Source organism: Phasianus colchicus, chromosome 24, assembly GCF_987193195.1.
Source record: "Phasianus colchicus chromosome 24, bPhaCol1.hap1.1, whole genome shotgun sequence".
NCBI classification, from domain to species: Eukaryota; Metazoa; Chordata; class Aves; order Galliformes; family Phasianidae; genus Phasianus; species Phasianus colchicus.
In genome coordinates this window covers 1,195,786-1,212,842 of record NC_143459.1, presented here as the reverse complement: position 1 = coordinate 1,212,842, position 17,057 = coordinate 1,195,786, and the positions used below count along the sequence as shown (strand labels likewise).

At 45.3% G+C, this 17,057-nt stretch overlaps 1 protein-coding gene across 2 annotated transcripts; it reads left to right on the top strand.

Moving 5' to 3' along the window:
- Positions 1–992: 992 nt before the first annotated feature.
- On the top strand, positions 993–15,883 carry LAPTM5 (lysosomal protein transmembrane 5). Of its 2 annotated transcripts, none has more exons than XM_031595108.2 (8): positions 993–1,178; positions 6,122–6,215; positions 10,938–11,014; positions 11,647–11,775; positions 12,253–12,375; positions 12,452–12,547; positions 14,407–14,499; positions 15,099–15,883. In XM_031595108.2, exons 1-8 carry the CDS (start codon positions 1,098–1,100, stop codon positions 15,171–15,173), a joined length of 768 nt encoding a protein of 255 aa, XP_031450968.2. In that variant the 5' UTR covers positions 993–1,097; the 3' UTR covers positions 15,174–15,883. The 2 variants fall into 2 exon arrangements, with proteins under 2 accessions (XP_031450968.2, XP_031450966.2); XM_031595106.2 differs by having other exon boundaries at positions 994–1,178; positions 12,250–12,375.
- The last annotated feature ends 1,174 nt before the right edge of the window (positions 15,884–17,057 follow it).

Below are 17,057 nucleotides of genomic sequence, written 5' to 3'. Positions count from 1 at the left end.
TGATTCTATGATTTCTGTTCTATCCAGTACTATGCCATGTCACGCCATCTGAAAAGTTATAAAATGATTTATGCTTGAATGGTGGCAGCCAGTAGGGGGCTGGAACTAGATGATCTTTAAGGTCTCTTCCAACCCAAATCATTCTTTGATTCTGTGATCCACTGCAGCACAAAGCTATGGCTAGGAGCTCATCACTGTAGAACCTCCATGAGCATCCACTCAACCATACTGAAGTCTTCCAGTCCATCTCTTCCAGGCAGAAGAAGTTCTCTGGAAGCCTGTGCAGATGTTCATATTGCCAGCTTTAAATTAGACCTTTAATATTGCCAAAACTCCATTCCTTAAGACATTCAAGGTCAGGCTGGACCAGGCTCTGAGCACCTTGATAAGCCATAGATGTCTCTGTTCATTGCAGGGGCGCCGGACTGGATGGCCTTCGAAAGTTCCTTCCAACTCAAATGATTCTTATTCTATAAAAATACGATTCCACCTCCACTGGACAAACTGCACAATGGCTGTCACCTGTGCTCAGGTCCCATTGCTGCTTCATGTTTCATACCCAAACCAGGAACAGATCCATCAGCCTGGTGGCCAAGAACCCCATCCGTGGTGACCCCACTGCTGCAGCCCCACAGAACAGTGCTGCTCGGGATCGGTGCTTGCAGGGAGCGGTGTCTTTGCTGGCAAGGAACCAGCTGCTTCATGCTCAGGAATTTGGATGTTTCACTGCAAAAACAGTGGGTCAAGTTTAAGGTGACATTCTTGGCCCCCTGCTCTTATTTCTGATGGTTTTTCTAGGATAAAGCCCACTGCTCCCCTACACCCTGCTCACTACCTGCCCGAAGCAGTTTTGTGCTCACATTTGCCAGGGATTGCTCAGGGATGTGAAAGCAGTTAAAGATCTGTTAGAAAAGCAACATTATTTTTTTGCTTTCTTTCTTATTGAGAAATCAAAGATCTCATGTGACCATGTGGATGACTAAACACACTTATAGACCAGGAAGGAAGTTGAACTGCACTGCTCGCTCTGCTCTCCAGTGAGGTGGCTGCTGCAGACGGAACCGCTGTAACTCCCAGCAGAGCAGAGGGATCCCAACATGACTGCCCAAACCAAGCCCCCAAAATGCTGCTTCTTCAACATCAAGACGGCAACTCTGGCTCTGGGGATCTTCCACATGGTAAGTGACACAGCGGGGGATGGAGGGAGACAAGAAAGAAGCAAGGGGGAAATGCTTGCAGAAGGTACAAGCACTGCAGATCATGGAGTTCCCTGACTATTGACTTTCACGTTTTGCCAAAAACAAAAGACAAATGGTTTGAGGGGAATGAACAAAGTGGGAGGTTAGGTGGGAGGGGAGGAGTAGGCAGGAAGAAATTTATTACAGTTGTATTTTTTTAAAACTGTTATTCCCTCTCTCTATCCATTGGAGCTCATGGAAACCATCTCTGCTTCCTGATCTTTCCCTTGCAGCTCAATTCAGGAGCTCTTGCTCGTGCAGGGAGGCACTTGGTGCAGCTGCCTGGAGCTGCTGGCTGCAGCTGGGCAGCACAGGGAACATTCGGGGACGTTTCTTCCCCTATTCAGAGATGTTTCTCCCCCCATTCGGGCTGCAGAGATGTGCTTTCAGGTGGCCTCACGTCATACTGAGGATGTGGTTTCTTGCACAGCAGAGCACACTTAAAATAATCCCTTCTGCTGCACTGGGTGTGTGCACTCACACATTGGGAGCACACAGTGTGATAACATCTAACAGGGAACTGACCCTCCTCTGTGCAAAGAAGTGGAGTGAGGGGAACTGTCACCTGCAAGAATGTGCTGGGCATGGACATGTCATGATCCCCACCGCGTTTCTGGAGCAGCTGGAGCAGGCCAGGCATGCCCTCACTATGCCACAGCCCTCTTCTTGCTCACACAAAGCTGAGATTGGGGTCCAGCATGAAGTGACATAACAGCTTTGACTCCCATCATGCCATCCCTGCATCCGTTGATGGAGCACTGAACTCATGCAATGAAAGGCAACAAAAACTGGAGATGGGTTTAGTTGCTGATTTGGATAGTGGGATAAAGTGAAAGCATTCAGCAAAGGATGATCATAGATCATCAAGTCCAACCTCAACCCATCCCCAGCATACCTCCTGACCACATCCCACAGTGTCACATCCCCACGGCTCTGGAATACCCCCAGGGACATTGATTCCACCACTCCCTGTGCAGACCGTGCCATTAATGACCACAGAAGATAGCCCCACACCAGCTCAGAAGAGCAGAGCTTGCCCCTGGCACTATGTGGAATCCAGGTGCTGCAATGCCATTTCCAATGTCAAATTTTAATCATTTGGGGGCCTCAAAATGTGATGAGATTGCAATTTTATATCCTCCTTTGCCTTCTGCTTTTTGAGCATCTAGATTACAGCCTAGGCAGACTTCTCATCTTCTCAGCACAGACTCAAAGCTCATAATCTCACTGTTTTGAAGAAACGGAAATTGCTGTATCTCTTGTGCAGTCTTATGACCCCAAGTGACAAAAACTGAACCATATGAGAGCGGAGAGTTTGCAGCAGAGCAGAAGCAATTTCTGATGACCAATTAAACACAGAGCCATCGTGGAGGGATGGTCATGACCTGCTTGGAAATGGGACCCTCATAGAAAGAACTCCCAAGGTTTGAAGAGGAAGTGGCAAAATTAAAGGGAGGAAATGCATGACAAAGAGCTACAGGCATGGCATGTGATGCAAGCTGCTTGCTGCCAGTGGAGAATCAGAGGCACAGAGAGAAAGGGAAGTAATCTTTCCTAGCTGGGAGGGTCAATCATAAAGCCTCCTTTGTGTTCCTCCAAATGCTTCGAAACAAAACACATTTTCTAACCATTGTTTCACTGTGGTGCCAGTAGATATTCCTAATTTGCACCAGCCTTTACTGGAAGAGAATGAGATCAGCTCACGGTGCTGATGGCCAACAGCGAAACCTTCATTTCCAGTAATGTGGAAGACGTGTTGCTGCAAAAATCATTGTCAGTCTGTTGAAGATTTGTAGTTGAGTTTTGAACAGCAAAAGGCAGAGCCTTGGGGTGAGGCTTCACGGTGTTCTCAGGAAGGAGATTGCCATTGGATTTTGCAGTAGATGGTCTTGTCATACTGCTTTAAGAGATAATACAGAAGAATAGCAGCAACCTTTTATATTTCCTACCTTTTCTCTGTCTTTTTATGATGTTGCTGCAGCTTGGCAGCGGGAGGGAAAAGGGAAAGGGAATTTATAACTCAGTGGTGACATGGATGATTTGCCACATCAATACTGTTTGTTTGTATCAATATAAATTATTGCTATGGTTCCCAATGATGAATCATAGTGATGCTGGGTGATAGCAACACCATCAAACACAAGCTCTCGGGCTTCCTGGTGATATCTTGTACTCCTATAAATTAGACCTGTCTTACTGCTGATCTCTCCATAGACAGCTGAAATAAATGTGGATGTTCTCAAACAAATGGGGAAGGAGAAGGAGGGGGATGAGGAGGGGACAGTCGTGTGATTAGCAAAGCTTCAAGAGGCGTCGGGTGGTGACTTCGAAAGGAAGCATGGAAGAATTTCTTCTCCTGCTCATTGACAAGAGACTCCAAGTTATTTGGTGTTAGCTTCAAGAGCAAAGCCTGGCTATTGCTTCTGTGCATAAGCAGAAAAGCTACAGTTCATTTGCTACTCATCCTTAATTAGAGACAAAGGTCTTGGAAAGTGGCATCTCGTTGGGTTGACCTGTCATAGCTGAGCACTGGTACTTCATGAGCAGAGCTCCATCTCCACCCAGGCCCAGCCTTCACTGTGACTATGGTTTCTGTTGGCATGGAACTGTGCTGTCAGCAGGCTGTGACTGCCCTCATCCTCCCAGAGCATCTCTATCACATGAACAGAGAGGAAAAAAGAGGCAGCAGGAAGGAAAAGATAAAATGCTCTGAAACACAGCAGCCACTTTTAAATTAAAGTAAGAAGAGGTGAAGCACTGAAAGTAAAGCACTTACATGAGGCACCATTCGACCTCACAGTGCCAGGTGTCACCACCCTGCATGCACAGAAGTCAGGAACCCTCAAAGCACATCTGTGTCCCCACTGACCCCTGCTCATTGCAATTTCAGGCTCTTTGCAAAGCCTGGGTGTGAGAAAAGTAAGCATGTGTCACACCAAGGCCATGTGCACACATATAAATAATTTGGAGATTAGTCAAGCTGCACAGATTTCAGCAAAGAAAAAGTACCTGACACAACTTCTGGCAGTAGCTTAACCCTACCATGGCTGCAGCAAATACCCCCCCAGGGAACGGGGCTGTTAAGTTTCTGCCTTACAAGATGCCCTGTTGCTTGCTCAGATTATCTGCCTTGGGTTAGCGGCTCGCTATGCCTCTGTCCTTCAGTGTTTGGCCAACCAGTGTCACCAACCTTCCTCCAACTTCTCAGCTCCACTGTGGGGCTTCAATTACCTTCTGTTCTCTGCAAGAATAAATGGGCTTGTCACGGACCAGGCAGTGGGATGCCAAACGCAGAGGTGGGTGATGGAGGGATCTCTTGGCCATGGGACTGAGAGCTCAGAAATGACCCCCAGAGCATTGTCTCTTACCTCGTTGCAGTTCAGTGGCTCATTCTTTCTATGCAAAATCTCTTATAAATGGAAACTTAAAGCCGAGTTTCACTTAAAATGTCTTCTGCTTATGCTTGGTTTGGCTCTCTGATATGGGACTGCCATTCGTTTGGTTGTTTTTTCAACACTTGCAGGGATCTCAGAGTGTCTTTTTTTATTATTGTTCCCCTGATCGGCAATGGGGATGGTCTTTTGTGCTGAAACTTTGGCTCTGTCTGTAAATTCGTCTAGGATTCCATCTCCTGCTCTCACTCACTTGACTTTCAGGAAACATGCGGATGCTTTGGGCTCAGATCTTCTGTTTTTCTCCATTTAACAGAAACATGAAAAAGCAGTTTCTTTCTCAGTTTCCCATGCTGCCATTTGAGGAGTTTGACCAGTAGCAGCAATAAGAAAAATCTCTTGGGGAGCATGTGCTCATCAGAAATGAAGGATTCCAAGGACCACCTCCAGCTCTTCTGGAAACAGAACTTGCAGCTCGTGGCAAAGAAAGTTGATGGATTTGGTTCTGGGGACAGTTTCTGGTCTTCTCCAGCTAACACTGTCGTGGGAGAGGCTGCATGTGGTTCCTGTCTTTGCCACATAGCAGTGCCCTCCTAGCTTTGCTTCCTCATTTCTGGCCCAGTGCAAAGCCTTTCTCTCTGTGCCTCTTTCTTTTGTCTGCAATACCTGCTGTAGTGCAGGAGGCAGATGACCATGCATTACTGCAGCCTGAGCTCTCTGTGGAAAGAACAAATCATCTCTTCTGCTTGCCTAACCGTTAAGCTTTTTCTCATCTCCTGCAGTTGCTTGTTTTGCACTGCTGCCCATACACAAAGTTTGCAAGCAGGAGCACAACCACAACAGTTCAGTTTCCTCCTTGCCTGCGTCACTTCTTTAAGCAAGCCATAACACAGAGGCTCTGGCAGCTATTGTGAACAACTTGTTTCAGCTACACAGTACCATGCTTGTGCTGATTGTGGTGTCAGATACAGACTTCCTTCCTGCATCATCGTGGGGTTCCAGGCAACCTCTGTGCTGAGCAGACAAATACTTTCCCTCACTCACCTCTTCCCAATGACTTCTTCACTGATGGTCCTTTTGTCAGTGCCTCAAGCATGAAGAATGTGTGCTCCCAGTGCTGGATTCAGTGGAGTGATAGAATCATTTTTGCACCATTTTTTATTTTCTTGGGGATGAAATGAGAGAAAATTGAACCAGTTATGTTCAATGTGGGGAAAAAAAAGAAAAAAAAAAAGGAAAAAAAAGCACGTTTGGAAGATTTTCTCAAATAAATAAAAGAAGGAAAATGATTTTTTTGTCACTGAAACAGTATAGCTGGACTTACAGAAGGGTCTTAATTTTTACTGCATTTCTTTTAGCACTTCAAAATGCTATTGGAGCACCACCCTGCACTTCGGGCTGCAGCCACTGCATGCTCCTTGGAAACAGATTTGTCAAAAGTAAGTTGGCCTGCTGTGGGCTGCATTGTGCCTTTTGCCTTTGTTCTCCTAGGTGATGAGCATCTTGCTGCTGATCGAGTATTCCCTGGAGGTGGCGAGTGGGAAGGGCTACTGCAAAGACCTGGGCAAGGATTACTACAGAATTGGTAGGTGATCAGGATGCTGGAAGGGAGCAGGGGACATTGGGGTCGTCCAATGGTTCCTCTTTCTTTTAAGTTCCTCTTTCATTAAGGCTTTTAATGACCACTGAGATCATCGCGTCCAACCCCAACCCAGCCCCAGCATGGCCACTGACCACATCTCTCAGTGCCAAATCTCCACATTTCTTGAGCACCTCCAGGGATGGTGACTCCACAACTTTCCTGGGCAGCTATGCCAATGCCTTTCCAACTCCAGCCCCTTTGTCCCCTGGTGGTTTTGGCACAACATGAGTTGTCTGCAAGAAGCATCCAGGCTGTTCCCTATCGCACATGCAGTTCCAAGCATTACATTTGTCACAACTGATTGAATTCCTACTCATGTGGCGTGAGAAAAAGAAAATTTAAAAATTTAAAAGAAAATTTAAAAATTTAAAAGAAAACAGCTCCCCAAACCTCAAAATTTACTTAGCCAGAAAAAAATTTGCATGAAGGTGTTGGGGACAATAGATGCAGGGTGCTTTTTCCTTTTCTTAGTCACTTTCTGCTGTAAAACCACAGGCTGAGATAACCCTTCTGCACTGTGCTCAGAAAGGCGGAAATCAGAGTCCTCTGCCCTGTGGTGTTTCACCCTACAAAGTCATGAGGAATTACACAGGAAAAAAAGCCCACAGCAGCCAGGATTTGCCCGTCCCCTGCTTTTCCAGTGTTTCCTTCCCCAAGCTGCAGAAGTGCACAGAAAGTGGAGGAAAGTCTGGGTGGGTTGGAGGGAACTCAATATCTAACTTGCACAATGAATGCTTTTGATAATGCTTTCTGCAGAGCTTCCCCCTTCCACTTGGCTCCTCCTTCCAAGTGTTTCAAAGGGCTCTGCCTGGGAGATGGAGAGCACTTTCTGATTGTATTTGGAATAAACGCAGTGCAACTCTTCTATTTCCAGAAACAAGCAGGGAAACAAGGCAGCTAAGCTGTATAAAAAGTTCAATTTGACTTCAGAACCCAGATGGAAGAGCTGGAGAACAATGTGGGAGAGGTTCTGTGGATGTCCTCAGCATATGCTGCTCTATTTGTAGATGACAGAATCACAGAATGGCTTGGGTTGGAAAGGACCTCAAGTTTAAAACCATTCCCCCTTCTCCTATCACTATCTGTCCTTGTAAAAAGTTGATTTCCCTCCTGTTTATAATCTCCCTTTAAACACTAGCAGGCCATAATGAAGTTTCCCAACAGCCTTCTCTTCTCCAGACTGAGTTAACCCACCTCCCTCAGCCTGTCTTCGTAGGATGGGGGCTCCAGCCCTCTGATCGTATCTGTGGCCCTCCTCTGAACCCTCTGCAACAGCTCCACTTCCTTCCTGTGTTGGAGGCCCCAGACTTGGATGCTGTACTCCAGATGAGGCCTCACAAGGGCAGAGTAGAGGGGAACAATCCTCTCCCTGCCCTGCTGCCACTCCTCTTCTCATGCAGCCCAGGATACCATGGGCCTTCTGGGCTGCACACTGCTGGCTCATTAAGTTTTTCATCTACCAGGAAACCTAAGTCCTTCTCAGCAGGGATGCTGGCAAGTTCTTCTTCTCCCAGTCTGTATACATACTTGGGATTACCCCAACCCAGCTGCAAAACCTTGCACTTTGCTTTGTTGAACCTCATTGGCTTCATGTGGGCCTACCTATCAAGGTGCCTCTGGATGGCATCTCTTCCTTCTGCTGTATCAACTGCACCACTCAGCTTGCTGAAATCAGCCATCTGCTGAAGATACACTTGACTCCATCATCTATGTCACTGGTAACAATATTAAAGAGCACCAGCCCCAAGTCAGACCCCTGGGGGACATCACTGGTCACCACCTCCAGCTGGACATAGGGTCATTGACCACCATCCTCTGCCTGGGACCATTCAACCAATTCCTTATTCACCAAATACTCCACCCTTCAAATCCAGAGCTCTTCAATTTGGAAATAAGGATGTAGTGGGGGACCTTGTCAAAGGCCTTGGAGAAGTCCAGGTGGATGGCATCAGTTGCCCTTCCTTTGTCCACCATTGTCATCATTCCACCATAGAAGACCACCAGATTGTCAGACACGACCTTCCCCTGGTCAAGCCATGCTGGCTGTCTCAGATTACCCGCGCATCCCCCATGTGCCTTAACATGTCTTCCAGGAGAATCTGTTCCATAATCTTCCCAGGCACAGAGGTGAGGCTCACCGACCTGTAGGAAGGAGAATTGGGATTGTTTTTGTCACTGCTGGGACAATGGGAAGAGTGACAGGATCAGCAGTCTTTAGGAGAAATGAAGCCTCTTCCTAGCAGCCTTTCCTTGCTGCCTTGGTTTATAAGATGCTGCAGGCAGGGTAGCACCAAGAGCACCCTCTGAAAGCTGCTTTTCAGTAGAAGTTGATCAAGAGATTAGTAGATCTACTAAAAATATAACATTAAAACAGGAAGAATATCCAGTATCTTCTCTATTCATTCTGAACCTTTGAAGATGACTCATAGTGGGGTCAGTGTCAGGATTCAGGATGTTAACTGGTCTAAAGCAAGCTTCACTTTACCACTTGATGTTTAAGAATAGAACAAGATTAATCTGGCCAAGCAAAAGGAACATGAGACAAATGGCCTTGTGGCATTTTGGGACATTCAGTTGCAATTTGGAAGAACCAGATTCACATCTCCGTGCTCTGTTAAACCAGAGCATTACTGGCCCTGCTCGCATTTCCCATACCAGTTTATTGGGCCATAAAACAGAAAGGAGTTTCTTGGCATTCATCAAAATATTACAAGTCACTCAAAGTCCCTCCTGGCTACGGATAGGACATAAATCCTGATGTGAAGTTAACCAGATATAGACATTTGGTAAATAAATCCTCTGTTAGCTGGGAGGGCTTATTTGGTTGACATTAAGTATTTGGCATTTCTTGCTGGCAGTGCAGATGTCCAGCACAGCTCTACGGCTCTACCATATGGCTCCATTCTGGTCATATCACCAAGGGAAATGGCATTTACTTCACAGCACATATGAGCTCCTTCTCATGAAATTCCCTGGGATCTCTGGGACACAGCTCATCTCAGGCTTGGTACAAGAATTATAAAATCACAGAAGGGTTGAGACTAGAAGGGATGACTTGGGATCTCCCAGTACAACTCCCTTGCTTCAAGCAGGGTCACCTAAAGCACATTACCCACAATCACATCCAAGGGGGTTTGAATATCCCCAGAAAAGGAGACTCCACCACCAATGTGGGCAACCTGTTCCAGAGCTCAGTCTTGGGTCTATTCCCCCTAGAGCTGAAAACTGGAAAAGCTAACGTATAAAAACTGCCAATGGACACACAGTGCAAAGCCTACTAAGGTATCTGAGCTCTCCTTCCCCCAAACTCAGGTATTACCAACTTGAGCAAAAACTAAATTTTGTTCTCACAGAAGGTACTGGATCCTTTCTCTAATAAAGATTAACTTACAACTTTGTCCTAAATTACAGTTTAGTCCTATATTGAGCCATTTTCTGAGGCCCCTTAAGTACAACAGTCAAACATTCATCATACAAAAACCAACTAGGCATGGAGATAAGTACTAAGGGAACTTAAAAAATACTTTCTTACATTTTTCAGCCATGGACACTGGGCATGGAAAGGGCCTGTAAGTCACATCGATCCCAGCTGCAGTCTACCATGGTTTTGAGAGGCTCCAGCCTCACGAACTCCATTAATTCTGGTCCTGGAAGGCACCTCAGCCCTCTGCCAGCCCTGGTGGGATATTTCAGGTGGCACTTTACCTCCCCAACAGGCCCTGTGCTCCCATAGGCACTCTGTAGATTAATTTGAAAGTTCATCTGGGCAATTAGCCTGCAGAGGCAGTGGCCAGTAGTCCAATTAATTAGCAATCCTGAAGCATGAAGCCAGACTGAAAGAGGCAGAAAAATGCAGCTGCCTTGACTGAATCTGAGGAAACATCCTGCTAAAGGGATAAACTCTCTCTGATGGGTGGTTTTGGAAGGAGAATCAGGGAAAGTGGCTTCAGGCAACTGGGGCTTAGTGGAACTAGGACTGTCTGCAAAGGTTGAGATCTTCATCAAGCTCCTCTTTATCTGGAGTTTATTATGGCCTTTGGTTTTCTGTACATCAGATCTCAGCCTTGTCCTCCTGTTCCTGAGGTGGGTTTGGTTTTTTTGAGCTCTCCCCCGTGCAAACTATGAGCAGCACCTCCTTTAGTGCAGCCCTCTATACATTCTCCTCTGTTCTCTTTTTGGGCTTGGGTGCCTTTCTTTGCTGCTTCCTAAGTCTCCTTCCATGTTTCAGTTCTCATTATGTTGTGGCTAAAAAAGGAAATAAATTCAGTATTTATTTAACAAGATATAAGTAAAAGCAAAGTTCCTTGTTTCTCTTCATGCATCTACTTTTTATAAGGAGTGTGTTGCATTCTGCAACTACAGAGAGTGGATGGAGGCAGCTCTGTGGTCCATGCCACTGCTGGGTGGTTGAATCTTCTTCCTTGCTTGAGTATCTCGTAGATCTCTCCACAGCTTTTACTGTTGATTCACTTATCTGAGTCTCAAAATAATTTCCTGACCAGAGTTGTTGATCACTGCGTAAAACTTCACTGCTTCTTTTCATTTTGTTTTACTTTAATATTGTAGCCCGGGATATTTAAAACTTCAATCCCATGTGCCTGAATGTGGGAGGTGGACATTAGGCTCCAGCTTTTAGTAACATGAAATTAATGTTGTCGCTTTTAGCTGATGTCACCACCAGTTTCCTGTTGATCATCATGCTGTTTGTCATCAGCTTCAACCTCCTCTTTGGGGTGGTGAAGGTACGTCCTCCACAGATGTCATTAAGCTGCTTGCTGGGGGCTCTCTGGTACTGGGGACTAGAGGATGCTCACTGAGTGCTGACGTATGACCACAGTGATGCCAGCCTCACCAAGACTGAGTGACATTTAAAACAAGGTTATTTGTTGTGCTGTGGGATGGAAATACTCTTATTTGGAAATGTTCCTCTATTGCCTCATTTCCATACTCTTGTACAGGTCAGACCTTGGAGGGGAACCATAACTCCCCTATTATATGGGGGGAATTATGGTTCCTATTTCTGGGGGAGAAATGACCATGTGCTGATCTGGGAACCCAACTTTCTTTGAAGCAGAAAGCTTGGAAATGCTGAACAACTAATGGAAACTGATTTGATGGGATCAAACATCAAGGTCATGTAGTGAAAGTTCACAGAAACTTTAAGTGTGGAGTGGGAAAAAGAATTAAAATCAATGTTGATGCCCTTCAGTGTTGCTGAAGCTACCATGGTCATCACAATATCTAGAATCAGATGCAGAAATTCCAGGAGAGGTTTTGTTCTTGTAGTACCTTAACACATGTAATTTTAGGTATTGATGGCTGGGCTCATCCTCCCATTCAGAACAGAAATAACTCACATTGATTTTTCTCACAGAAGAGGGAACGCCTCCTGATCCCATTCCTTGCTCTACAAGTCATGGACTTTCTCCTCAGCCTCCTCACAATGTTCAGTTCCTACATCCAAGTCCCAGCCATGGTTTCAGTGTCATCCTTCAGACACACAGTAGGTAACAGCTCGTGTCAGAATGCTCTTTATGGATGGCTTTTCATGATGAAGCTGTTCCTACAGTGGCTGCAATCCTCGGGAGTTAGAAGGTCCACAATGGCTACTGGGGATAGCTGGGACAAAATTGGGTTTCCCACATCTGGGACTTTTCCTGTTGGTTTTATTTTCTGTCTCAGGGCTTTGGGGAGATATTTGTGAGATAAGTCAGGAACATCACTGCAACAGCTAGAGATTTTTCCAGAGGAGCTGGTAGAAACCAACCCAGCAAGATGGTTTGCCCAATACTATGGTTTGTATAAATGAATTAAATCATAGAATGACTGAGGTTGGAAGGAACCTTAAATAACATCGAGCCCCAACCCCCAGATAGGCTGTAAATGATGATGAAGCACAGGCCCATGTAAATAGGGAAAATCTATAAGGTCTTGTAGTCATAACCAAAACCCTGTCCCCTGCTATTTGTCTGCACAGCAGGAACACTTGAAGACCCCTTTCCTGGCTCTGCAGCTGCTGGACTTCTGCCTGAGCATCCTGACCCTCTGCAGCTCCTACATGGAGGTGCCCACATACCTCAGCCTCAAGTCTGCAGACAACAGGGTAGGTGATGAGCACATTGCGTGACCCTGGCAGAGGGGACAAATGTTTGACTGAGACCCTCTCCCTGTTTTCACAGGGCTTTATGCCAGCCCTGGAGAAGTTACCAACAGAGGAATATGCCAAAGTGATGGTCACCTTCACTGTTGCGTTCATTGCTGTCCTCTTCTTGAAGGTAAATGGCTGCAGGGTGTGGTGCGACGTGAGGGAAGAAAGAAAGCTTTGCTGCCCGAGGGATAGGAGGAAGTGATTGGTACTTCTCTCTCAAATCTGCCAGAACCACAGAAAGCTGTTTGGCTCTCCCCTTGGGTGCAATAGGAGCTATGCCTCAGTGAGGGTCTGATAATCAGATCACTCTTATGATTCTGGGGGTGTGAGTTACAAAGAAATCTCTCCCTGTGTTCAAGAACTATGACTGGTCATTCATCTCTAAAAGGATAAGATGTTTGAAAACGAATTATAGGAAACTCTTCTGCTATTGTACGACAAAATCAATGAGATTGTTAAGCAGCAGGTTGGATCTTCCACTTGGGTAAGTTGCTGTGTCTGCACTGATGCAAACAGAGTTATGCAGTCAGATGTCCTGAAACTTAATTAAAAGCAATGAGTTACTGGGTTCTGCGTACGTCTTAGAAAACTGCATCATATGAGACTTTCTGCACAGTGAGATGGTTTCTCTTCTTCTTGCTTCAATGGATCAGAGAACAGATTTTTCATCCAGGGGTTTCAAAAGGAAAACTGCATCTCTTCAGGTAGAGAGCAGATTCTGCACAGTGACAATTGCTACTTGTTAGCTGGAAAGCATTTTTTTTAATCTAGACTCTTCCCAGGTGGCCTGAAAAAACAGTGTGGAATGGAGAGTCCTGTATGATGCTCTGCAGATGTGACTCCAGCATATCTTAATGTTTGCATAAACTGAGCAATAAGAGTGGAGGTAACTCTGCAACCCAGCTGGCAGTGTGACCTGGCAGATCAGTTGGTTTGAATTTCCTACAGGGCTAGCTATAACAAAATCAAAGCAAATATACATAAATATATATATATATATAATTATTGTAATTTTTAAAAATTTATTCGGGGGTTATTTAGGAGTTGAGTGGGGTTTTTTTGTACAGTTAGTATGATAGCTTCAGTGTATTGCATGTTTGCTCTTCTATATGAAGAGGCATTTGGAATGGGAAGGCCTTTGCAGTGCTCCCTGAAGGTGGTCAAAGCGTGCCTTTACCTCCTCATCTTCATAAGTCTATTTGAGAGACACATTCCCTCAACTCAGATACTCCATTCCTTGTTCTCATTCTTTGCCTTGGCTTTGTGTCAAGGCAAACAGTCCTCATTGTTCTGGGAAATCCTAAGCTACAGGGCTTGTTCTTGGGACATACAACTCCCTGTGTTCCCTAGAAAATGCCAACTGTTTTTAAAGTACAGCCCTACGCCAATAAAAACAAGAGGCACATGACTTCGCCTCAGTGCACAGCACAGGGAAAATATTTATTTCATATGGTATGTTTCACAGGCCTTGCTTATTTTCTTGCACCACAATCTGTCAATCGATCCATTTTTCTCAGAAAATCTCTCTGTTTACCACACTGTGTAAGGAGGCGCAAGGCAGGCCTGTCAGAAAAGTGAAATGAATGGAAACACGGGGTTTTCTTGAATGAGCCATCCTTTGAGGTCAGTCCTAGTCGACAAGGAGGCCTTGGATCTCTGGGAGATGGATGTTGTACCCATCCATGTGTTTCTGAGACACCCAGACTTCGCAGCCTGCTCAGAAAAATCAATGAAAATTGACGTTTTCCTTTCCTGCATGATGACGTTGGGCACTCAGCAGCCTCAAGCGTGTGCCTGTAGTCCTGGAGTTGCCACCCTTCCAATAGGACAGTCTGATTTAAGGCCTTGGAATGTGTGGTGTCAGGCTTCCCTCAGGCTTTCATCTGAGGAGAAGGGTTGTGGTAGGATGATGGCAAACATAGAAATGCTCTTGTTGACTTGCAGTGCCAAGGCAGACTTCCCTTTCCCTTTCCCTTTCCTTTCCAGGCCTATATGTTCAAATGCGTCCTGAGCTGCTTTAAATATATTAAAGCCAGCAAGAGAGAGGAGGTGAAAGTTGACCCCAAGGCAGTTGAGAAGGTGAGTAAAGGTTGCTCTAGGTTTATGTCATGAAAGGTTGTGGTTTAGATGGTGAGATGCTTGATGATCCTTGTGTTTGCTCCTTTGGTGGTATGAGAGACACTTCAACACTTCAAGTGTGCATTAACAGGTATTAATAGTCAGTTCCCAACTACATAAAATTACTGTAAATTTACTTTTCTGTAAAACCTTACAAAGACAATTGTATTTGCAAGGAAGCTGATACTCAGACTTTGGACGAAGTAAATAAATGGGAATATATCACTCTTAATCTCTGGCTTGAAGATTTGTTTTTAATTTCAGATCACTTTTGTTTCTGTGCCTGATAGTGTCATTCATGTTTCAAATTAAGTTCGTCTTCACCCTTTGCTGGATCAATGTCTGAGAGATTTGGTGCATCACTCTTCATTTTAATGAATGTTCTTATGTAGATTATTGATGATCTCCAGTAGTAGCATCCAACCGCTCTGATAAAATGAAGGGATATTTAAGACCTTCCAAAAACGTGAGATACTTGAGAAAGAGAAACATATCCAAGATCAAGGCCATTTGGAACCCTTTCATTTATCCAAAGCATGACTAATGGTCTTCTCTTGCAGGCTGTGCTGCCATCTTATGAGGAAGCCTTGGAGTTGCCTTCCAAGGAATGCCCACCACCTTACGTAGCAGTCTAAGCTCTACTCATGGAGAGAAGACAGAGTTCTGCTGTTGGAGCTCCTACCCCTTGTGTCAGATACTCCGCCTCACTGAGAAGCCCTTACTTTACAGCAGCATCAAGCTTGTTGCACTCTAGCTCACTTTATGAGCCTATGAAGAGCAGTGACGAACCACTGGAGCTGGTGTCTCATTCCACACTGGCAGTTTTGAGCTGGTACTACTGAGTTACAGTGCTGATTTTAATAAACTTGGCACCAGGCATCTTAGAGGTTCCCATCACTGGGCTCTGACATCTGCCAGTCATTTGGCCTGGATCCCTTGGTAGGCTTATTTACCCCAGTAGAATGCTGTTTCTTATCTGTCTTACTTCTCTAACCCAGCAGCTGAGGCATTTAAGAAGTAGAATGAGGGGAAAAACAAGCAATAATCTTTTTTTCTGCTTTCTGAGGTAGCCCAACCCTGAAGTATACTATACATACTAGCATCTTTTAATGAGGACCTAAGGGAAAGGAGTTAGCAAAAGAATGAAGTTTTCAACAGCACACTCTCATTCTGTCTGCTTATGATCATGATTGAGTTTGTACTCCAGCATGCTGGAATTATGACAGTGTTGCTCTTCCATGTTATACCCAAGAGTTTGCTTTTTTTTAATTATTTTTTCTTTTTTGGCTTTGACTGTGACTTGACAAATGAGTTTCAATAATAAAAAAACTGTTAACCGCTTTAATCTTTTACTGTCTGATTTCTGAAGGGTTGGCACATTCATGACCCATGGTGACACAGGTTAGTCTGTGTAAAAGATGGTGAATGATGTTGCTGATGACTGGTAGCTGGAATTCAGCATCTGCTTACTTTTTTGGATGGACCCCTGCTTTTTAAAAGTGTAATCTGCTCAGAAATAACTATTCCAACATCATCTACATTGTAAGAAAAAGCCTAGGATTCTTGTTCAGCTCTGAAACTTCAATGAATGATTTGCCAATGTTCTTTTCATTTGATGACTAAAAGAGATGGTAATGATAATGATGTTGACCATATACTTGAGCTGCTTTTCATTGTTGAAAAGCAGTGATTTTCCTGTTGTACTCCTGAAAACAAGGCTGAACATCAATGTGATCAGTGTGATCATAGAATCATAGAAGTTGGATAGAAGCTAAGAGTTGGAAGGGACCTTTACAGACCATCTAGTCCAACTGCCCCACAACGAGCAGGGACAGGCACAGCTCCATCAGGTTGCCCAGGGCCTGATGCAACCTTGCCTTGAAAGCCCCCATGGATGGGGCACCCACCACATCTCTGGGCAACCTGTGCCACTGCCTCACCGCCCTCACTGTAAAAGGGCTTTTTCCTCATATCTAATTCAAATCTTTGAGCTTGAAACCATTTCCCCTTCTTCTATCACCACAGCTCTGCTCTCCCCTTCTTTCCTGTCGCTCCCTTTAGATACTGAAGGTTGCTCTCAGGTCTCCTCAGAGCCTTCTCTTCTCCACCTGCACAGCCCCAGCTCTCTCAGCCTGTCCTCACAGGAGAGGTGTTCCACCTCTTGCATCCTTTTTGCTGCCCTCCTCTGGTCGCACTCCAACAGCTCCCTGTCTCTCCTGTACTTAAGACTCCACATCTGGATGCAGTGCTCCAGGTGAGACCTCACCAGCACAGAGTAGAAGGGCAGCATCACCTCCCTGACCTGCTGGCCACGCTGCTTTGGATGCAGCCCAGGGTATGGTTGGCTTTCTGGGCTGGACTCGTTGCTGGTTCATGTCCAGCTTCCCATCCACCAGTACTGCACTCAATCCCTTCCTTCCCCAGTCCACACTGGTAGTATGGGTTTCCTCAACCTAGGTGCAGACCTTGCACTTGGATTTGTTGAACCTTATGAGGTTCTCCTGCACCCACTGCTCAAG

Bases quoted from the DNA above. Each gene is read 5' to 3' on its own strand.
- LAPTM5 (XM_031595106.2), top strand. From the start codon at position 1,098: ATGACTGCCCAAACCAAGCCCCCAAAATGCTGCTTCTTCAACATCAAG. The intron at 6,216-10,937 runs GTAGGTGATCAG...TGTCGCTTTTAG, and splicing joins CAAGGATTACTACAGAATTG to CTGATGTCACCACCAGTTTC. The intron at 11,776-12,249 runs GTAGGTAACAGC...TTGTCTGCACAG, and splicing joins TGTCATCCTTCAGACACACA to CAGGAACACTTGAAGACCCC.